Source organism: Lissotriton vulgaris, chromosome 1_1 (genome assembly GCF_964263255.1).
Source record: "Lissotriton vulgaris chromosome 1_1, aLisVul1.2, whole genome shotgun sequence".
In the NCBI taxonomy this organism is placed as follows: Eukaryota; Metazoa; Chordata; class Amphibia; order Caudata; family Salamandridae; genus Lissotriton; species Lissotriton vulgaris.
This window is the reverse complement of record NC_141685.1, coordinates 1,292,976,356-1,292,999,710: the sequence shown is the minus strand read 5'-3', so window position 1 is coordinate 1,292,999,710 and position 23,355 is coordinate 1,292,976,356. Positions and strand designations below refer to the sequence as shown.

General features: G+C 46.2%; 1 protein-coding gene across 4 annotated transcripts in view; it reads left to right on the top strand.

Annotated features, from left to right (window-relative positions):
- PRR13 (proline rich 13) overlaps positions 1–14,786 on the top strand; it is a 184,006-nt gene extending 169,220 nt beyond the window's left edge. For all 4 annotated transcript variants that reach the window (XM_086965365.1, XM_086965346.1, XM_086965355.1 and 1 more), the window contains exon 4: positions 12,509–14,786. In XM_086965365.1, the coding sequence (XP_086821491.1) occupies positions 12,509–12,544 (36 nt within the window). In that variant the 3' untranslated portion in view covers positions 12,545–14,786. The remainder of the gene's footprint in view (positions 1–12,508) is intronic.
- Positions 14,787–23,355: the final 8,569 nt, after the last annotated feature.

The following is a 23,355-nucleotide window of genomic DNA, read 5'->3' as shown; positions in this document are numbered from 1 at the left end:
CGGAACGGTTCAAGACTCGGCGCAGTTTCTGGTTTATCCTCCCGAACAGCGGGTTCGGGATATTCAGGCTCTGATTCCGATCTTTCAGCCTTTATCCCGAGTCTCGGTCAGGTTGATGCTGCGGCTTCTGGGGCTGATGGCCTCCTGCATCCTTCTGGTGCATCATGCCAAGTGGCGGATGCAGACTCTGCAGTGGGACCTGAAGTTTCAGTGGGCCCAGCATCAGGGCAACTTGTCCGACCATGTCTTGATCTCGGAGGGCACTGCAAGACCGTTGCAGTGGTGGCTCACGGACCGCGATTGGGTCAGCGGCAGATCCCTCTCCCTACCCCAACCGGAGCACCTAGTTGTGATGGACGCGTCCCTCCGGGGCTGGGGGGGGCCACATGGGAGAGGCGGAGATCAGAGGCCTCTGGTCTCCGGCGGAGTCCCAGCTCCACATCAACCTTCTGGAGCTGCGGGCGATCCGGCTTGCACTGAAAGCATTCCTCCCCTCTCTCCGGGGGAGTGTAGTGCAGGTGTTCGCGGATAACACCACCGCCATGTGATACTCCAACAAACAGGGTGGGGTGGGGTCGTGGACCCTGTGCCAGGAGGCTCTGCGCCTCTGGCAGTGACTGAAACATCAGGGCGTGACCCTGGTGGTTCAACACTTGGCAGGTTCCCTGAACGCCAGGGCGGACAAACTCAGCCGTCTGTGCATGATGGATCACGAATGGTGTCTGACCTCGGACATGGCGCAAGGTCTCTTTCAGCAGTGGGGAGAGCCTTGGTTAGATCTATTCGCCACAGAAGAGAACGCGCAATGTCATCAGTTCTGCGCATTGGAATTTCCAAGGCGGCACTCGCTCTGAGACGCTATTTGTCGCGATTGGAGCTGCGATCTTTTGTACGCCTTTCCGCCTATACCACTTCTGCCCAGAGTGCTGAAGAAGATCAGGCGCGACCGGGCCCTAGTCGTCCTTGTGGCTCCGGACTGGGCACGAAGATACTGGTATCCCGAGCTACTCATAATGTCAGTCGATCCCCCCATTCGTCGGCCTCTTCAGGAGGACCTTCTGTCGCAGCAGCAGGGGACGGTCCTCCACCTGAACCTGTTCAGCCTCAACCTCCATGCGTGGAGATTGAGCGGCGACAGTTGAGGCCATTTGACTTGCCTCCTGAAGTTTGCGATGTGATTCTGGCAGCCAGGCATCCCTCCACAAAATCGGTATACGCCTGCAGGTTATGTTATGTTATATGTATATTTATTGCGCGCACAACTACTCAAGAGTATCCTGGCGCGAAGCATAACCACAAAGAAGTCGAGAGCTGAACAGCCAAACAAAGCAGCTTTAGTAGGCTATGTTAAAAAGATGGGTCTTAAGGAGCTTCTTGAAGCAACCAAGGTCTCTGGTGTCCCTGAGAGTGAATGGGAGGGAATTCCAGAGGGTGGCGGCTTTGACCGAAAAAGATTGCCCGCCCAATCTGGTTCGCCGGAAGCGGGGAACTGCCATCCTTCGTTGGAAAGCTGACCTTAGATGGCGATTTGGAACATGGAAAGTCACTCTTTTCCTGAGATAGGTAGGACCTGTATCATGAAGGGCTCGATGCGTAAGTACCAGGGCTTTGAATTGGACTCTTTGGGCCACCGGTAGCCAGTGAAGGGTAGCCAATTGATGTCTTATGCTGTTTCGTCTGGAGATGCCCAGCAGGAGTCTTGCGGCAGCATTCTGGATAAGCTGAAGTTTATTAACCAGAAAGGAAGGGGAGCCCAGATATAGCGCGTTAGCATAATCCAGGCGAGATAATATGAGGGCCCTAGCGACCGTTTCTTTTGCTGGCTGTGGTAAGAGAGGGAAGAATCTGCTCAGAGATCTGAGGGTCCCAAAGCAGGCACCCGTCAGTCGCTTGATCTGCTCTGCGAACCTCAGATCTTCATTGAACCATATGCCCAGGTTCTTGGCTGGGCCACCTTCAGTGAGGGGACGGGGAAAGTCAGGGGGCCAAATTAATTCAGTAAATTGGCTTGGAAATTGACCGTATAGAAGGAGCTCTGATTTTCCCTCATTGCATTTCAGTTTGGCATGGGCTAACCAGGTGAAAACGGTTGCCAGGCATTTTTGTGCTACATCAGTTTCTACAGTCGAGTTGCTCCATGTAAACAGGAGCTGGGTGTCATCGGCGTAGGCCATAATTTTTGCACCCAGCTCCTCGGCCAGGTAGATCAGCGGGGTCATATAGATGTTAAAAAGAAGTGGGCTCAATGTAGAGCCCTGTGGGACCCCGGTCTGAACAAGCCTGGCCGAAGAAGAGTAAGGGGGCATCCAGACTTGCTGATAGCGGGAGTCCAGAAAAGATTCCAGCCAGGACCACACAGCCCCCGTGATGCCAATCTCAGTGAGGCGAGCCAGGAGGAGTTGGTGAGGAACCGTATCAAAGGCGGCAGAGAGGTCCAATAAAATTAGCGCCGCTCTGCCACCCCTATCCGTACACTCCCTAATGGCTTCCACCACCTCCACCAGGGCTGTCTCAGTACTGAAAGATGACCTAAAGCCCGACTGGGCTGGATGTAGCGCACCAGACTCCTCCACAAAGGCATTCAGCTGCCGAAAGACAACCTTTTCGCAGACTTTCGCCAGTGCAGGGAGCAGGGAGATGGGGCGGTAGTTGGCTGCCGTAGCAGGGTCTGCCGAGGGTTTCTTCAGGAGAGGCAAGAGTTTGGCTTGCTTCCACTGCTTAGGTACCACTGCCGATTGTAGAGACCAATTGATCAGAGTAGTGACCTCAGATCCTACACAGTCTGCTACTCCCGCCAGAACTCTTGCAGGTGTAACAAATGTATGGCATGGTGCAGAGCAAAGGCTGTGGTTCCACTCTCTGCCCCCCTTTCTGAGGTTCTCCTCTTTCTTCTTTCTCTTGCCCAGCAAGGCTCTGCTCTGGGCACTCTTAAGGGCTACCTCTCTGCCATTTCCGCCTTCTTAAGGCTCCCTGATCAGCCCTCTCTTTTCAAGTCCCTAGTTGTAAATAGGTTCTTGAAGGGCATCACTCATATGTTTCCCCCTGTTCCTTTTGTGATGCCTCAGTGGGACTTGAATCTTGTTCTGACTTATCTGATGTGCGCTCCCTTTGAGCCACTTCATAACTGTCCTCTTCGTCTCCTCACTCTTAAGACTGCATTCCTGGTTGCCATCACTTCTGCCAGGAGAGTGAGTGAGCTCCAAGTTCTTTCTTCACAACCTCCTTTCCTTTCTGTCCATCGGACAAAGTTGTGTTGCGGACGCGACCCTCTTTCCTGCCCAAGGTAGTCCCAGCCTTCCACATCGGACAGTCCATCACCTTGCCCACCTTCTTTCCGCATCCCTCGAAAGAGGAAGAGAGGCTCCACCGTCTGGATCCAAAATGTGCGCTCTCATACTATCTGGATCGCACATGCCAGTTCCGGGTGGATGACCAACTCTTTGTTGGTTACGTGGGCACTAAGAAGGGACGGGCGGTGCACAAACAAACCATTTCTCGATGGGTCGTTTTCTGCATCAAGGCTTATTATTCACTGGCTAAAAAGGTGCCTCCTGTGGGGCTGCATGCCCATTCCACTCGGGCCACGGCTGCTACTACTGCCCTGGGTCGTGGAGTCCCCTTGCAGGACATCAGTCAGGCAGCTACGTGGGCCTCGCTGCACACGTTCGCAAGACACTACTGCCTGGACAGCCAAGTCCGGAGAGATGGCTTTTTCAGCCGTTCTGTTCTCCAAGACTTTCTGGTGTGATTATTGGTTCGCAGACCCACCACCGGGGTTGGTATTGCTGGGGTATCTATTCTAAGGTAAGGAATCTAATACAAAGCTGTTTCTTTCAGATGCACAAGTTACTTACCTTCGGTAACAATACATCTGTAAGAAACAGTAGTTAGTATTAGATTCATTACCGCCCCACCCATCCTCCCCGTTCTGCGAACCGATATCTAGGGTTAAGGTCCTCCCTTTTCAGGGCCCTAGTTTCATGGCATCAGTGTTGGTTTTTATCATGGCTCTGCGTTTCTGGCGCGGAAAAGCTGTGTATAAGAACTGACGTCAGCGCGCGAGGGCGGCGTCTAAGTACTCCGGCGATGTCATCCCGGCACAGACGACGGACGCGGAGCCGCAGACGACGCCTACCGACGTGCAGGGGTACTGCTACGCAAAAATTTCCAGATCCAGACTGACGCCTGGGGATATTCGAAGGTATGGAATCTAATACTAACTACTGTTTCTTACAGATATATTGTTACCGAAGCTAAGTAACTTGGCCGTTGGGCTCAGTGTTGGCTTGATTTCAACATTGATCTGCATCTACTGTGTATTCACCCATTATAAAGTCATATTATTTGGTTATGTAAATAACTGTATTGACATTACAATTCATTGTTATTTACAGTATCCTACTGTTACTTTTTTAACAACTTTATTTATTTCAAGTAATTGAACAATAGGATCCATGAGAAACCAGCATAAGAGACATTGCAGTTGCTGAGGAGAGAGTATGGGTTTTACAATCAAAAAGACAAAGAGCTGAGGCAGCAACAGGCTGGAATCAAGTACTGATCAACTGTACAGTTCCTACTCTCCTTGCCATGGAATAAGACATTTGAATCAATCACATGTCTATCGAAGCAATCATTCATGTGCGTATAGAATACAATCAGGAAGTGTCTATCAACCCTGCTGAATCCAACATTATGCCTCTATATATATACGGCCACATGCATCATCCCGGCCGTTTGCGAATTCCAAATTGCGAAAAATAGGGAATCGCAATTTGGAATTCGCAAAATGGGATGCATGTATATTTTCGCAAAATATTTGCGATTCGGTAAAAATCACAATTTTTACCGAATCGCAAATATTATGCAAATTCTAATTTGCGATTTCGCAATTCCCATTGATTCCTATGGGCCAAAAGGCCCATAGGAATCAATGGGAAGGCATTCACATTTTCCGAATTTCAAATTGCGATTCGCAAAATGTGAATGCAATTTCAAGGGTGCAGGGGGGGGTCCAAAGAACCCCTCCCTGCACCCCTGAAATGTAAGTTTAAATGCAATTTACACACACACATGACCCAAGGACATGTGTGTGTGTACATTTTAACTTTCAAATATGCAACTAGTGTATGTTTGAAAGTTTTCGGTAAATTAGCATGAAGTTTAACTTCATGCTAATTTACCCCTTCCAAAGTGCGAATTCGCAATTTCTAAATGAACATGCATAGCATTTAAGAAATCGCAAAATTGCGATTTCTTAAATGCTATCTCAATTTAAGAAATGGTAAATTAATTGCGATTTCTTAAATTGCGAAAATAGCTAAAACCTTCATGCATCCCAAAAAAAGGATTTGCAATCGCAAACGGCCGAAAATTGCGATTTGCACCGTTTGCGAATGCAAAAACCCTTGATGCATGTGGGTGATAGTGTCTAGGAATTTAACAAATGCAAGAAGGGGGTGCGGCAAATCTTTTTAAAGTGTAGCATTTTGTCTCTGACTATTGCCTTGAGGTGTTCCATGGCATAGAGATTCCACTCCTTATTCCCCCACAGAGTAAGGATGGGCTTTTCAGATCCTTTTCATTTTTGTGCAATTTTCAATCTATCAGGGAGGTGAAGTTGGGAAATGAGTTTACATAGCAGGGAGTTAAGAGGGTAGAGACCTTTGTCATCGGCTCTACCCATCAATATAGTGCATGGGTTGATTCTAAATTAACCCCTGTGATTTTGGAAATCTGTGCTATCACCTCTTCTCAGAAGTGATGAATCTCTGGGCAGTCCCATTACATATGCAAGTATGATCCTCAACTGTCACACCCTCTCCAACACTTCACCTCCTTGGATATGTGATAAGCGATCTGGATTTAGATACTAACGCAGGAGTACCTTATAGGCACTTGCTTTGTATTGTGTGACTTAGCAGCCCTATGCCAACTTGTGATCTACATGATTTTGGATATATCAGTGTCGAAGCCCGTTGTCCAGTTTGCGATGTTGTGTGAAGTGGAAATCATGGGGCAGTTTAAGATGTTCAAGTGCCCTGTAGATCTGTGATATCCCTTTTCTCTTGTCTCCACCTGCACGTATTTCTTTGATATTGGTGAGTTTACTGCTTTCTGTTGAATTGGCATGCCGAATGTGGGAGTTGTGTAATCCTAAAAACATTGTCCTGACTGAGACACATTGCACCCATACCATCAATGTGCAAATCTTTAGGTGTCAAGTCATGACTACTCTTGCATTGCAAAAATATACTACCCTGCCCTGTAGAAAATCTAGCTTTCCCATTATAGTAGAGTAAAGGGAGGGGTATGTCGTGACAGAGTGGGTTGCCTCCCGTCAGCGGAATAGAGTAGTCGTAGTGGAACAATATAAAAGTGTCATCAGTTTGAGGGATCGTAGCAGGAGGCACAGAAGATGCTTTAGCAGAATTCTACAAGGCAGCTTTTTCATCTGTTCCCAGGGATTGGGGGTTGATTGGGGCTGACAGGACACACCTAGATACATCCGATACTCCCAACCGCCCTCCCATGGGGTTCTATGTAACTCCGATCTGGATGCTCGTGGCCTTATTATTCCTGATATTCGGCCACAACTTCTTTTGAAAGATTTTAAAGGCATCTCTTGGGAGTGCCATACTGTTAATGAGTTTTTAAACCCCCACCAACTCCTGGAGTAAGCCTTTACTGCTCCACCTAAGAGTCAAGTGATAAAATGGGGCACTTGCTCTTTGGAATGCATCAATTTTGTGACACCAGCGATAAACACAATAACTGTCACAGTTCAGGCCATTTAACACCTGAGTGCCCTTGGGACCCCCAGGAAAAGACCTCAAAAGCTTCAAAACAGAATTGTGATTTCTTAACAAAAAAATTAAAAAAGAATGAGCGCCCTTTCTTCCCTCTCCAGCACTCAATGGTCAGATTGGATTAATTGTTAGTTTCTTCCAATCTGTATGACATTTAGTTAAATATTCCCAACAAGCATAAACCTGAACCTCCAGCACAATAGAGGCTGCCTTCACCTCGATATGCCCCAAAAAGCACGTTTGCTGTCTCACAGTTAACCAGAATGCTACACTCCGATAAGTACCTGAAATACTGGTAATGGAACACCTTCCTCATATGGTATATGTCACACTTGACATTAGCATCTTCTCACTTACCCTCAACAGTATTCATGAAGTGAACCCTCCTACTTCAGGCAACAGAATAGAACATTAAGCGATGTGCTCCCCTCTCCGCCAAACAGGTTCCATTTCACAGCCTTTAAACACATTGTACCTTTTAAAATGATGTAGAATTCTTGTTAAGACTCCCAGACATTAAAGTGTGTGCATTTTTTACATCCACTACAGATAAGTCACATAGTCTTCATAAAACAAAGTCTGAGTCCATCTTAAACTGATATGGTCTCTGTGGTTCATCTGCAAAGCATATATAAAATATGTAGTATACCACAGTGTTTTAAGTCTCTCCATACGTATATCCTCTACTGTCGGCTTCAAAAACAACCAACATTTCATGTTTCTTTTAGGTAGGACTTGTGAATTACAGCGGAAGTTCCAGGTACTACGTTGCTTTGTTGTCTACTGTGGGTACATACACATGGCTGCACCACATAATGTGACAAAGCAACATGTAACTCTCTTTCACTGTAAATGTACCAAAGAATAGTAAGCTGGAAGAAAGATGATGGCTGACCAGTGCTAATCTTAGGAAATAGTGAAAGAAGGTATATGGCAAAAAAACAAGCATTTGCAATGCAATAGGTCTCGCATTAGGAAAGTTTGAGCTATTGGTATTGTAAATGACACATTTTTTATTTATGTGTTGGTTTTGAAAATAGCGAACTGAATAGCTTTGTCATTTACAATGCCAATAGTTTTAACTTTTGCAAATGTGACACCTATAGCATCTATAATGCAATATGTGTTGTATTTACGTGATTTAGATGTATTGATATTACAAATAACAATGGCTTTTACATTTTTTAATAATTAATACTTAAATAAAAGTTATTGTAATTTATAATGGCAATAGCTTAAACTTTTGTAAATAATTTTTGTGAAGATTATGTTAATTGTATTTTATTGTGATGAAAATCCAAGAACAGAAGTGAAATATTAACATCTTTTTGTGACATTTGTAATAAAGTTTGAAACATTGAGAGAACATATTTGAACCAGTTGTTGAATGGTTGCACAGATTGATTGTGTGGAGGCGCTGAGTGATGTTGTGGTGGCGACGAGAGATGCTGTGGCGTTCAGTGATGCTGTGGTAGCGCCTAGTGATGTTGTATTTCCCATGAGTGATGCTGTGGTGGTGCTGAGTGATGCTGTGGTGAAGCAATAGATAGATAGATAGATAGAGGGAGGGCGATAGATAGATAGAGGAAGGGCAAAAGATAGATGGACAGATAGAGTGATGGCGATAGAGTGAGTGCGATAGAGTGTATTTATGTTGCATTAAGTAGTGTAAGTATGAGGTGTGTAATTATATGGCACTGAGTGGTAATATGGGGAGTGTATGTTGTATTCAGTAGAGTAATTATGTGGCACTGAGTGGGATTTGGAGTGAATGTTGCATTGAGTGCAGTGTAATTATGTGGTGTGTAATTGTGTGGCACTCAGTGGTATTTGGAGTGTATGTTGCATGGAGTGCAGTGTAAATATGTGGTGTGTAATTATGTGGCACTGAGTAGTATTTGGAGTGTATGTTGCATTGAGTGCAGTGTAATTATGTGTCGTGTAATTATGTGGCACTGAGTGGTATTTGGAGTGTATGTTGCATTGAGCGCAGTGTAATTATTTAGCATGTAATTATGTGGCACGGAGTGGTATTGAGTGGAGTGTATGTTGTATTCAGTAGAGTGTAATTGTGTGGCGTGTAATTCTGTGGCACTGAGTGGTATTGTTTGGAGTGTGTGTTGCATTGAGTGCAGTGTAATTATGTAGCATATAGTTATGTGGCACTGAGTGGTATTGTGTGGAGTGTGTGTTGCATTCAGTAGAGTGTAATTATGTGGTGTGTAGTTATGTGGCACTGAGCGGTATTTGTAGTGTATGTTGCATTGAGTGCAGTGTAATTATGTTGCATATAACTATGTGGCACTGAGTGGTATTTGGAGTGTATGTTGCATTGATAGCTGTGTAATTATGTGGTAGTGCAGTGTGTGTGAGGCAGCGCAGTGTTGTGTGTGTGTGAGGCAGCACAGTGTGGGTGTGTGTGAGGCAGCGCATTGTGTGTGTGGCAGCGCAGTGTGTGAGGCAGTGTGTGTGTGTGTGTGTGTGTGTGAGGCAGCACTGTGTGTGTGTGTGTGTGAGAGGCAGCGCAGTGTGTGTGTGTGTGTGTGTGAGGCACTGCAGTGTGTGTGTGTGAGGCAGCGCAGTGTGTGCGTGTGTGAGGCAGCGCAGTGTGTGTGTGTGTGTGTGAGGCAGCGCAGTGTGTGTGCCTGTGTGAGGCAGCTCAGTGTGTGTGTGAAGCAGCGCAGTGTGGGTGTGAGGCAGCACAGTGGGTGTGAGGCAGCACAGTGTGGGTGTGAGGCAGTACAGTGTGGGTGTGAGGCAGTACAGTGTGGGTGTGAGGCAGCGCAGTGTGGGTGTGATGCAGCGCAGTGTGTGTAAAGCAGCGCAGTGTGTGTGTGTTGAGGCAGCTCAGTGTGTGTGTGAGGCAGCGCAGTGTGTGTGTGAGGCAGGGCAGTGTGTGTGTGAGGCAGGGCAGTGTGTGTGTGAGGCAAGGCAGTGTGTGTGTGAGGCAAGGCAGTGTGTGAGGCAGCACAGTGTGTATCATGGCAGTGTGTGTGAAGCAGCGCAGTGTGTGTGTGAGGCAGTACAGTGTGTGTCTCACAGTGCAGTTTGTGTGTAACAGTGCAGTGTGTGTGATAGGACAGTGCGAGTGACACACAGCAGTGTGTGACTACATACTGTGTGACAGCGCAGTGTGTATTTGTGAGGCAGCGCAGCGTGTGTGAGGCAGCGCAGTGTGTGTGAGGCAGCATAGTGTGTGTGTGTGTGTGAGGCAGCGCAGTGTGTGTGTGAGGCAGCGCAGTGTGTGTGTGAGGCAGCGCAGTGTGTGTGTGTGTGAGGCAGCGCAGTGTGTGTTTGTGAGGCAGCGCAGTGTGTGTGTGTGAGGCAGCGCAGTGTGTGTGTGTGTGAGGCAGCGATGTGTGTGTGTGTGAGGCAGCGATGTGTGTGTGTGTGAGGCAGCGCAGTGTGAGTGTGAGGCAGTACAGTGTGTGTGTGTGTGTGAGGCAGCGCTGTGTGTGTGTGAGGCAGTGCTGTGTGTGTGTGAGGCAGCGCAGTGTGTGTATGTGTGTGAGGCAGCGCAGTGTGTGTGTGTGTGTGTGTGAGGCAGCGCTGTGTGTGAGGCAGCGCTGTGTGTGTGTGTGAGGCAGCACTGTGTGTGTGTGAGGCAGCGCTGTGTGTGTGTGAGGTAGCGCAGTGTGTGTGTGTGAGGCAGCGCAGTGTGTGTGAGGCAGCGCAGTGTGTGTGTGGCAGTGCAGTGTGTGTGTGTGAGGCAGCGCAGTGTGTGTGTGTGAGGCAGTGCAGTGTGTGTGTGTGAGGCAGCGCAGTGTGTGTGTGAGGCAGCGCAGTGTGTGTGTGTGTGTGTGTGAGGCAGCGCAGTGTGTGTGTGAGGCAGCGCAGTGTGTGTGTGAGGCAGCGCAGTGTGTGTGTGAGGCAGCGCAGTGTGTGTGTGTGTGAGGCAGCGCAGTGTGTGTGTGTGAGGCTGCGCAGTGTGTGTGTGTGAAGCAGGGCAGTGTGTGTGTGTGTGAAGCAGGGCAGTGTGTGTGTGTGTGAGGCAGGGCAGTGTGTGTGTGAGGCAGCGCAGTGTGTGAGGCAGCACAGTGTGTGTGAGGCAGCGCAGTGTGTGTGAGGCAGCTCAGTGTGTAGCAGGGCAGTGTGTGTGTGTGTGATGCAGTGCAGTGTGTGTGTGTGAGGCAGTGCAGTGTGTGTGTGTGAGGCAGTGCAGTGTGTGTCTCACAGTGCAGTTTGTGTGTAACAGCGCAGTGTGTGTGATAGGGCAGTGTGAGTGACACAGCAGTGTGTGACTACGTAGTGTGTGTGTGTGAGGCAGCATAGTGTGTGTGCGAGGCAAATGCAAAAGTGTGTTATAAACCTCGAATCGCCGCAGAATCAATTCCACTGGCCCGCCCAATGTTTACACAGTATTTATGAAAGGTAATAGAAATAAATCAAAATTTCACGCAACGCGGGCCTCTGAATATTTCAAAATTCCATTTTTAAGAGCACGTCACTTTGGAAATGTTCTACCCAGGAGGTAACGGTAGCAGTCCCAAAATAAACAAAAACACAGAGCGGGAACATGCTGCAATCCATTTCCAAACCGGGCGAGCCGGGAGGGGGCACATTCGCTGCAGAAAAAGCATTCATCTGGCGGGAGGTGCTGTGCAGGGAGGGCCTGGCGGGTCAGGGGTGGGGTGATCAAGCTTTATTAGGGTGCCCCAGGGGAGTTCTAGACACTGCTGTCCCAATCCTTGCATTCTCGCAGCGCCTCAGGCAGACAAAGGAATCCGCCGTAGATCGCACGAGGCGCTCTTCTTGACCTCAACCTATGACGCGAGGCGCGGCAGCAAGCCTCCTCTGCCCCAAGATCCCACCTATACCAATAACATCGATTGCTCAAGCGCCTAACTACGGGTCACAATGAAGCGCTATATCAATGGCCTTATAAAACCAGGGGCAGAGTGTTTTAACAGCTACGGGTGAGGGAAAGGACATAACCGAAAGCGAAAGCGCTCGCACACATTCACAGCAAACAGCCAGCAGCAAAAGCGCGCTAACAAGGACAAATCTGACACTGCAAAAGCGCGCGTCCGACTCGTGTCCACATTCAAGTAAGTATATACTAAAGTATATACAAGAGGTCTCGTGCTCGACCTAAAAATTGGATGATTGTGAGATTTTGTGTTGTGGACCATTCAGTTGGCAAAAAAAGTGTTTTTTTGTCATTGTTGTAGCTGCCTTTGACAATATCACATGAAATTGTCTACGATACTATTTTTAATGTTGTGACTGGAAGATATAATTAACACAGAGTAGAGCTGTAGACATTATTAATCTTTGGAACACATTCTGCATAATGCCCAGACACTCTCAGAGTTATTAATAAAGCCTCCTCAAAGTTCTTCATAAATGCCTGACTCATTTAGCATAAGGCGTACACTGCAAACAAATGCACATACAGATATTGGAGATACAGGGGTGGACAATAATAATAACTCAATCTCATTTATTTTTATAGAATATTTTGCTCTTATTAGTGGAATTCTTGAGAGGGGAAATCGGTAGGCGATAGTGATGTCTGGAAAGTACTTTTCTGAGATAGACAAGTGAGGCACAAACAAAGGCTTTCACTCAAAAATGCAGTGTTGTGTACTTGGTTGGTGGGAGCGCATGATTTCTCCTGGTATGGTGGGGAGGTTTGTTTAATGTTACACTCTTCTTCCTGCATTTCTCTGACTTTTTTTTCTTTCCTTTTTCTGCAGTCTTCATCATCCTCCTCCTCCTCCAGCAGCGATTAGGACCAAGAGACTGCCTGGCAAGCTCCGCAAAACATACCATACCGTATGAAGCTTCCAGATATCGCTGCCGTGTTTAGTATCAATACCTGCATGGGTCAAAGGAGGCTCCTCGGTTGCGGCATTCCGCCCTCCACCCATTAATCTTGCTTTGTAATTGAAGGCCAAGGCTAGAAACATGCTGTATCCCCATTTTCCAGATTCCTGCTTTCTAATGGGTATTGTATGCATAGATCCGAAATGGGAACCTTGTATGTGTGTTCCTTTTGACCCAAGGTGACAAAGTACCAAATATTGATTAAAGTAGAACTTGCCCACAGTAATCCTCCGGCCTAGAAGCATTCCTGGACCAGTCAGTAGTCTCTTAGAGTTTTCCTTTTTACAGTTCCATACATGCAGATACATATTTAAAATACAGCTCCAGAGACCCTCTCAAAAATTGCTTACATTTGCTCATAGGTGTATCCGTATATAGTACTAAACATTATATTATTAAACTTCCACTTTGCTTGCTTCAATGTGTACTACAAAAATGCTCTGTCTAAAGTTCCCTTCATTTAGTCTGTCTGCATCCATTCCTTCTAAACCGACACTCAGGTTTTGAGGTCACTCAATGCCTTGCAAGACTCCCAGCAAGCCCTTTGCCAGCTTGATCTTGCTTTTGGTACCTCTCTAATCTTCCAATGTGATCCTCCGCTTCTCTACCCATGTCCTCAATAGGTCTAGGAGGAAACTTAACCCCCCCCCCATCCCAAAAAAAAAAGAACAGCTACGAGTGTGCCTTTTTGTACAGATCCATACTATCCTGAGACAACTTAGATCAGTGAATGCAGGTTTGGGAGTGAAGAATAGCATACAGATGTGGATAGCGAGCATGGCCTTTTTCGAACAGTGATAGTCACATCTTAGGAAAGGTTATTATACATGGCTCACTATGTGTTTACCAGAAGAACCTTCCAGTTCCGGAATGAACTTAAAGGAGCCAGAGGAACATATTGCTCATTGTTTAGGGTTCAACAAGCCTCACTGGAAGCCCCCTAAGTCACTTGTGGCAACAGGACTATTGGTGTTCCAATAGACGTTCTAAGATTGAGACAGTTTGCGAAGCTGATGTTTACTGATCTTGTACGGAGCTTTGGTTTTGCAGGTTGGAGCAAACCTTGTATTGTAGTCGATTCACATTAATGGAACTGATGCCATACACTAATTTAAAAATTGCTGGTATAGTAAATGTATCCTTTTGAAAGCATCACGAGTGAGCCCAACAACAAAGCAACATAAAATAAAATACAGATCTGCTGTCATCAGCCAGAAGACTTCCATGATTGAGCCTGACTCAAGTCCTCGGAGAGTTACTTTGTACATAAAGATCATTAGGTGCATAGCTAAGTGTTTTAGTTGTATTCTAAAACATCACTGGATATGTCCCGCAAGCCTTTAGACTTCAAGCTGTTAGGCACCAATATCCCTTGATTGCTTTTCACTCTTAATAAAAATAGAAGTGGACTTTAACTAACGACATAATAGAGTATCAAGATCTTAAATCAATACAGTGGATGTGTAAAGGCAACAATACACTATTTTGAAGATTTTTAATTGTGCAATTGCTGTGTTGGGAGTGGCATGTTGTTTTCTTAATTGCTATTCAGCTTAGAAGAGCACACATTACTTTAATATTTGAATGTACATGTACCCTCAGGTAATCCCAGGCTCTGTCCATGTTCGTCATTTATGATTTCTTTCCCTTTCGATTGGTATGTCGTTCGGTGTTAGGAGGCTTATTTTAACTCACAACTCCTGGCTAGCACACATTTAATTTCTTTTTAATTTCTATGTGTATTTTCTTGAGCCTTGTTTTACTGCTGTAAATCCCGAATGTTTGGCAAGTGGCCTCCAGGACTTCTGAATTCCAAGAAAGGAAGACCATTTTTTAACCTACATCTATAGGAAGTGATACTCTATTGGTTTAGCTCACAGCGACTTTGAAAGGCAGTTGTAGCAGCTGAAGGCCTGTGATTCCAAACTTTAGCAGGAGAAAAGCATGCCAGCAGCAGAGGGTATCTAGGTCTTATTTGGCAGATATCGTAGAATTGGAGAGGGTGGAGGAAGAGCTGTTTCCACTCTTTTAAAACAGCCTACGCAGCTACAAATTATTGCTTGGTCTTTGTGCACTGTTATGTTGACCATCTCTGATCTGGGATATGTTGACTTAATGATTAAACATAATTTTTTAATTTTGATTTCATTACTGTGTGTTGTTTTCTTTGGATGCCTGTTTCTTATGCCTTCAGTATAGGAGTAAAAATTCGGGAGTGTCCAGGTACTAAGTGTGGTAACATGGTAAAGTTTGAGTGAGTAGTGGATTATGGAATGGTTGGGAGGAGATTATACTGTCAGCAGTTGGTTTTAGGTGATGTGGCAGTTGGCGCTTCTCCCTGGAACATGTGCATTTCTGTCGAACTAAAGAATTGTGCTGTGTCCTTGGTAAGGAAAACCCGACACATGTTCCAGGTATGAACGAAGTGGGTTTAATATAAACTCCAGAGCAACACCAAACAGGTCCTTCCCACTCCTCAGCCACCATCCAACTGCCTCACTAGCCTCCTAACATTCTGCTCAGAACTCCGTGACATAAAACTCTAGTGAGGCAAAGCAAACAAAACACAACACATCTCTTTCCCAAAAGAACAAAACAAATACAACAAAAACAAAAAACTATCTAACATAGAACCCCTTTACAAGGAACTATAAAAAGAGAACAATAAAAGAAGAGCGTAAATGTTATGTCATAAGATTACACTACACGATCTGTAAACAAATGTAAATAGAGAACACACAAGTTGTACTATTAAAGTTACAATTTGCAGTAAAACCTCCACACAAGGATGTAAGCACAAGAATAGTCCATGTCCACCCACTATTTAGAAGAACACTAACTTCTCACAGTAATCTTTCATCCACCCAGGGGCACGTTTGACTCTGCATGGTCTAAAACAAACCTTCACTCCGGATGCTTTCTTTAATATCACGATTTACAAAAAGGGGGTGGGGGGTGGTGGTGATGAACAGAGTGTCTGAGTTAAACAGACCACTCTTACCCAGTCCAAAGATCAGGGCTTGACCCATCACCGTTATTTATCTCACTGCATCATCCCAGCTCAGAACCTGGCTATATGCAAATCAGTCTGTCCCTGGCCCAGTGCATCATGGGAACAGGGCAGACTAAACTACCAAGCCAATTCTTCACCAGAAAGGAGACAAGCTACCGGGGACCGGTTTCTGGCATTTCAGCCTTCTTCGGCCCGGCTTGCTTGAATCCTGATGGAGCAGTGAGAAAGGGACTCATGTCTGAGTATACCCTGCCACACCTATAGTGGCCAAAAACGATTTACAAAAAGGGGGTGGTGATGAACAGAGTGTCTGAGTTAAACAGACCACTCTTACCCAGTCCAAAGATCAGGGCTTGATCCATCACCGTTATTTAGCTCACTGCACCATCCCAGTTCAGAACCTGGCTATATGCAAATCAGTCTGTCCCTGGCCCAGTGCATCATGGGAACAGGGCAGACTAAACTACCAAGCCAATTCTTCACCAGAAAGGAGACAAGCTACCGGGGACCGGTTTCTGGCATTTCAGCCTTCTTCGGCCCGGCTTGCTTGAATCCTGATGGAGCAGTGAGAAAGGGACTCATGTCTGAGTATACCCTGCCACACCTATAGTGGCCAAAAACGATTTACAAAAAGGGGGTGGTGATGAACAGAGTGTCTGAGTTAAACAGACCACTCTTACCCAGTCCAAAGATCAGGGCTTGATCCATCACCGTTATTTATCTCACTGCCCCATCCCAGCTCAGAACCTGGCTATATGCAAATCAGTCTGTCCCTGGCCCAGTGCATCATGGGAACAGGGCAGACTAAACTACCAAGCCAATTCTTCACCAGAAAGGAGACAAGCTACCGGGGACCGGTTTCTGGCATTTCAGCCTTCTTCGGCCCGGCTTGCTTGAATCCTGATGGAGCAGTGAGAAAGGGACTCATGTCTGAGTATACCCTGCCACACCTATAGTGGCCAAAAACGATTTACAAAAAGGGGGTGGTGATGAACAGAGTGTCTGAGTTAAACAGACCACTCTTACCCAGTCCAAAGATCAGGGCTTGATCCATCACCGTTATTTATCTCACTGCTCCATCCCAGCTCAGAACCTGGCTATATGCAAATCAGTCTGTCCCTGGCCCAGTGCATCATGGGAACAGGGCAGACTAAACTACCAAGCCAATTCTTCACCAGAAAGGAGACAAGCTACCGGGGAACTATAAAAAGAGAACAATAAAAGAAGAGCGTAAATGTTATGTCATAAGATTACACTACACGATCTGTAAACAAATGTAAATAGAGAACACACAAGTTGTACTATTAAAGTTACAATTTGCAGTAAAACCTCCACACAAGGAGGTAAGCACAAGAATAGTCCATGTCCACCCACTATTTAGAAGAACACTAACTTCTCACAGTAATCTTTCATCCACCCAGGGGCACGTTTGACTCTGCATGGTCTAAAACAAACCTTCACTCCGGATGCTTTCTTTAATATCACAGCCATTTTTTCAGCCATACCTTCACAAGTATTATCCTCTCTCACACCACCATCCGTTGGACATACCTTTGCCAGCCTTGACATGCTCCACCACTCTCCAGTATGTACACGCACCACATTCAATTTCACCTCGGTGATGCAAAAACGTCCACAAATATCCACTTTAAACCTTAGCATGAAACCTTGATTTCCCGATCCACACTTCATAACCTACTGACCACTTGATGTGCTTCAACACAATGTTTCATGTCAAATCTCTCCTTATACTTCCCTTGATGCCTGGCAATCTTCTCTTTCACATCCTTACTCCACTCATTATTTTCCAGCAACCTGTCTTTTAACCAGCGGGGATTCATTTTAGTGACAGCTCTTCTCCCTCTCAACACACTAAAAGGCGTAAGATTAATGATGGGATTGGGTGTAGTTCTGTGTGCTCATTGCTTTTTTTCTTAAAGATTAATAATCGAAACCCCACTACACACAGCCTGCTGACCACACCCTTTTACTAATCTATTTATGCTTTCCACCAGGCCATTGGTGGGGGAGAATAAAGTTCAGTTCTACAATACTTGAGACACACCTTTTTTTTTTTAAATTCCATCATTAGAGACTAGACAAACTGCACTCCATTATCGGTGACTAAGCACTCTGGTGCTCCTTTTCACAAATTCATCCTTCAAAGACTCTTATCACTGTCAGAGTGTTGAGCTTGGATGTGTTGTCAACCAGAATCAAAAGGTATCTCTCTGCTTGGGAAAGAGAATTAAACGGTCCCTCGATATTCACCGCCACCTTATTCCACGGTTTCTCAGGTACCTCCACAGCCCTTCTGGTGGCACCAATCTGTCCCCCTGCACAGGAACCCATTAGCAATGGATAGTTCCTCACATATCCAAAAATCATTCATATCAGGCTCCAAAAGCTTCATCTCAGGCCAACCCTGAACCACATATCCCATCAACAACTTCAATGTCACATCCTCATCCATCTTTTCATTCCATTCTGGTTCCAAGAGTGCTTGCTCCTGCACCCAGAACACACTAGCTTCCTCGCCTTCCTCCCCATAATCCAAAACAGGCAGGCAGGACAAACAGTCTGCATCCATATTACAAGAGCCACTCAGATATTCTACCTGACACTTGTAATCTCTCACACCTTCCATCCACCTGCTAATATGAGGTGTTGCCTTCTCTTACCCTTGCAGGTGAACAAAACCACAAGGGGCTTGTGGTCCAACCTCACCACAAACGGTAGCCCCCACAGATAAAACGTAAAGTGCAAAACACCCCAAGTGCACGCAAGTGCCTCTCTTTCCACCACAGAATAGTTTTCTTCAGCACCTCTTGCAAATGCAACCACCTTCTCCTCTCCATCCACAACCTGAGACTATGCAGCCCGCAAACCTTTAAGGCTTACGTCAGTAGTCAAAATCGTTTGCCTGAAAACATCAAAATGCATGATCGTAGACATGCTCCCAATAGTTTTTTTTTTACCAACTCAAAGGCATTCTTTTCACTGTCCCCTCCAAACAAACTTCTCACCTTTTTTCAACAATGACCTTCTAGGCTGGACAACCGCTGCAAATTTCTTAATAAATGCATGGTAATATTCGGCTAGCCCCAGATAAGAGCGTATCTCATCTTTACTAGTAGGTTCAGGGGCATCAACAATGGACTTGGTTAAATCTGGCTTGGGACTAATCCCATCACTGGAAACCGTGTGACCCAAATAAGACACTGAGGTTACACTGAACCTACATTTCTCTTTCTTCATTGTTAACCCACTCTCACTCAACTTTTCAAGAACTACAAATAACCTCCGGTCATGGTATACTCTGTCCTTACCATAAATCAATATATCATCTTAAAAAATCTTAACTTGTTCAATCCCTTCAAGTACTTTCATTATCATCATCTGGAAGCATGCAGCTGCTGACACCAAACCAAATGGCATCTGGACAAAACAATAAGCTACCAGAGGTGTGACAGAAGAGGTAAAATGTTTTGGCTCCTCACTTAAGGGCACCTGGTCATAGTCGGGTGCAAGGTCTATTGTACTGAGGAACCTTGCCCCTTCTATCAAAGTCAATTCTTGACTAATGTTTGGCAGAGGTTGCCTGTCCATCCAGATATTCCTGTCCGATCCCTCAAATCCATACATAACCACAAACTTTTACCATTGTCCTTGGGTGCCAGAACCACCAGTGCAAGCCACTCCGAGGCGTCAATTTCCTCAATAACACCCAACTTTAATAGCTTCTCAAGTTCTGTCTTCAAAAGACCTAGTATCAAATAAATATTGTTGTAAATATTTTTGTCCACCCTAAGCGTGGAAGGGTATTCTCAGATGTGAGACCCTTGCTCATTGCACCATCAGGATTCAAGCAAACCGGGCCGAAGACGGCTGTAATGCCAGAAACCGGTCCCCGGGAGCTTGTTTCCTTCCCAGTGTAAGAATTGGCTTTTGTAGTTTGGTTTGCCCTGTTCCCATAATGCACTGGGACAGGAACAGACTAATTTGCATACAGCCAGGTTCTGAAACTGGGATGGTGCAGTGAGCTAAAAAACGGTGTTGGATCTAGCCCTGATCTCTTGACTGGGTGAGAGCTTTCTGCTTAATTCAGAGACTCTGTCCCTCACCACCCCTTGTTGTAAATATTTTTGTCCACCCTAAGCGTGGAAGGGTATTCTCAGATGTGAGACCCTTGCTCATTGCACCATCAGGATTCAAGCAAACCGGGCCGAAGACGGCTGTAATGCCAGAAACCGGTCCCCGGGAGCTTGTTTCCTTCCCAGTGTAAGAATTGGCTTTTGTAGTTTGGTTTGCCCTGTTCCCATAATGCACTGGGACAGGAACAGACTAATTTGCATACAGCCAGGTTCTGAAACTGGGATGGTGCAGTGAGCTAAAAAACGGTGTTGGATCTAGCCCTGATCTCTTGACTGGGTGAGAGCTTTCTGCTTAATTCAGAGACTCTGTCCCTCACCACCCCTTGTTGTAAATATTTTTGTCCACCCTAAGCGTGGAAGGGTATTCTCAGATGTGAGACCCTTGCTCATTGCACCATCAGGATTCAAGCAAACCGGGCCGAAGACGGCTGTAATGCCAGAAACCGGTCCCCGGGAGCTTGTTTCCTTCCCAGTGTAAGAATTGGCTTTTGTAGTTTGGTTTGCCCTGTTCCCATAATGCACTGGGACAGGAACAGACTAATTTGCATACAGCCAGGTTCTGAAACTGGGATGGTGCAGTGAGCTAAAAAACGGTGTTGGATCTAGCCCTGATCTCTTGACTGGGTGAGAGCTTTCTGCTTAATTCAGAGACTCTGTCCCTCACCACCCCTTGTTGTAAATATTTTTGTCCACCCTAAGCGTGGAAGGGTATTCTCAGATGTGAGACCCTTGCTCATTGCACCATCAGGATTCAAGCAAACCGGGCCGAAGACGGCTGTAATGCCAGAAACCGGTCCCCGGGAGCTTGTTTCCTTCCCAGTGTAAGAATTGGCTTTTGTAGTTTGGTTTGCCCTGTTCCCATAATGCACTGGGACAGGAACAGACTAATTTGAATACAGCCAGGTTCTGAAACTGGGATGGTGCAGTGAGCTAAAAAACGGTGTTCGATCTAGCCCTGATCTCTTGACTGGGTGAGAGCTTTCTGCTTAATTCAGAGACTCTGTCCCTCACCACCCCTTGTTGTAAATATTTTTGTCCACCCTAAGCGTGGAAGGGTATTCTCAGATGTGAGACCCTTGCTCATTGCACCATCAGGATTCAAGCAAACCGGGCCGAAGACGGCTGTAATGCCAGAAACCGGTCCCCGGGAGCTTGTTTCCTTCCCAGTGTAAGAATTGGCTTTTGTAGTTTGGTTTGCCCTGTTCCCATAATGCACTGGGACAGGAACAGACTAATTTGCATACAGCCAGGTTCTGAAACTGGGATGGTGCAGTGAGCTAAAAAACGGTGTTGGATCTAGCCCTGATCTCTTGACTGGGTGAGAGCTTTCTGCTTAATTCAGAGACTCTGTCCCTCACCACCCCTTGTTGTAAATATTTTTGTCCACCCTAAGCGTGGAAGGGTATTCTCAGATGTGAGACCCTTGCTCATTGCACCATCAGGATTCAAGCAAACCGGGCCGAAGACGGCTGTAATGCCAGAAACCGGTCCCCGGGAGCTTGTTTCCTTCCCAGTGTAAGAATTGGCTTTTGTAGTTTGGTTTGCCCTGTTCCCATAATGCACTGGGACAGGAACAGACTAATTTGCATACAGCCAGGTTCTGAAACTGGGATGGTGCAGTGAGCTAAAAAACGGTGTTGGATCTAGCCCTGATCTCTTGACTGGGTGAGAGCTTTCTGCTTAATTCAGAGACTCTGTCCCTCACCACCCCTTGTTGTAAATATTTTTGTCCACCCTAAGCGTGGAAGGGTATTCTCAGATGTGAGACCCTTGCTCATTGCACCATCAGGATTCAAGCAAACCGGGCCGAAGACGGCTGTAATGCCAGAAACCGGTCCCCGGGAGCTTGTTTCCTTCCCAGTGTAAGAATTGGCTTTTGTAGTTTGGTTTGCCCTGTTCCCATAATGCACTGGGACAGGAACAGACTAATTTGCATACAGCCAGGTTCTGAAACTGGGATGGTGCAGTGAGCTAAAAAACGGTGTTGGATCTAGCCCTGATCTCTTGACTGGGTGAGAGCTTTCTGCTTAATTCAGAGACTCTGTCCCTCACCACCCCTTGTTGTAAATATTTTTGTCCACCCTAAGCGTGGAAGGGTATTCTCAGATGTGAGACCCTTGCTCATTGCACCATCAGGATTCAAGCAAACTGGGCCGAAGACGGCTGTAATGCCAGAAACCGGTTCCCGGGAGCTTGTTTCCTTCCCAGTGTAAGAATTGGCTTTTGTAGTTTGGTTTGCCCTGTTCCCATAATGCACTGGGACAGGAACAGACTAATTTGCATACAGCCAGGTTCTGAAACTGGGATGGTGCAGTGAGCTAAAAAACGGTGTTGGATCTAGCCCTGATCTCTTGACTGGGTGAGAGCTTTCTGCTTAATTCAGAGACTCTGTCCCTCACCACCCCTTGTTGTAAATATTTTTGTCCACCCTAAGCGTGGAAGGGTATTCTCAGATGTGAGACCCTTGCTCATTGCACCATCAGTATTCAAGCAAACCGGGCCGAAGACGGCTGTAATGCCAGAAACCGGTCCCCGGGAGCTTGTTTCCTTCCCAGTGTAAGAATTGGCTTTTGTAGTTTGGTTTGCCCTGTTCCCATAATGCACTGGGACAGGAACAGACTAATTTGCATACAGCCAGGTTCTGAAACTGGGATGGTGCAGTGAGCTAAAAAACGGTGTTGGATCTAGCCCTGATCTCTTGACTGGGTGAGAGCTTTCTGCTTAATTCAGAGACTCTGTCCCTCACCACCCCTTGTTGTAAATATTTTTGTCCACCCTAAGCGTGGAAGGGTATTCTCAGATGTGAGACCCTTGCTCATTGCACCATCAGGATTCAAGCAAACCGGGCCGAAGACGGCTGTAATGCCAGAAACCGGTCCCCGGGATCTTGTTTCCTTCCCAGTGTAAGAATTGGCTTTTGTAGTTTGGTTTGCCCTGTTCCCATAATGCACTGGGACAGGAACAGACTAATTTGCATACAGCCAGGTTCTGAAACTGGGATGGTGCAGTGAGCTAAAAAATGGTGTTGGATCTAGCCCTGATCTCTTGACTGGGTGAGAGCTTTCTGCTTAATTCAGAGACTCTGTCCCTCACCACCCCTTGTTGTAACTAGTATCAAATGTGGCACCTTCCTTATCCTGTTCACAACCAGTCCTGCTCCTTTAAGCACGATACAGTGTTTTAACCCTTCCAATTTCCCTAGATTCTCTTCAAAAACTCCAGGAAATCTTGACACAGTATAATGGTTCTCCTGTCCACAATCCACCAGCATCAATTGCTCATGTGCATTGGGATTGAGGGTGATGCCCAATTCTATTTGGTGCCCCCACCCTAACAATCCCCCCTTTTAGCCACATACACCTTACCCCATGTCTTTCTTCCCTTGCAATCAATCAACATGGATAGGCACATACCCCAACACATCAATCATGGCACATCCATACCTGAAAGGTTTGATATCTGGTTTGATTAGCTCAACCCCATCCCTACCATACACTTCCTCTCAAACGGGATAACCCACCAAGGTGTAAGGTGAGACAGAGTCTGCCAA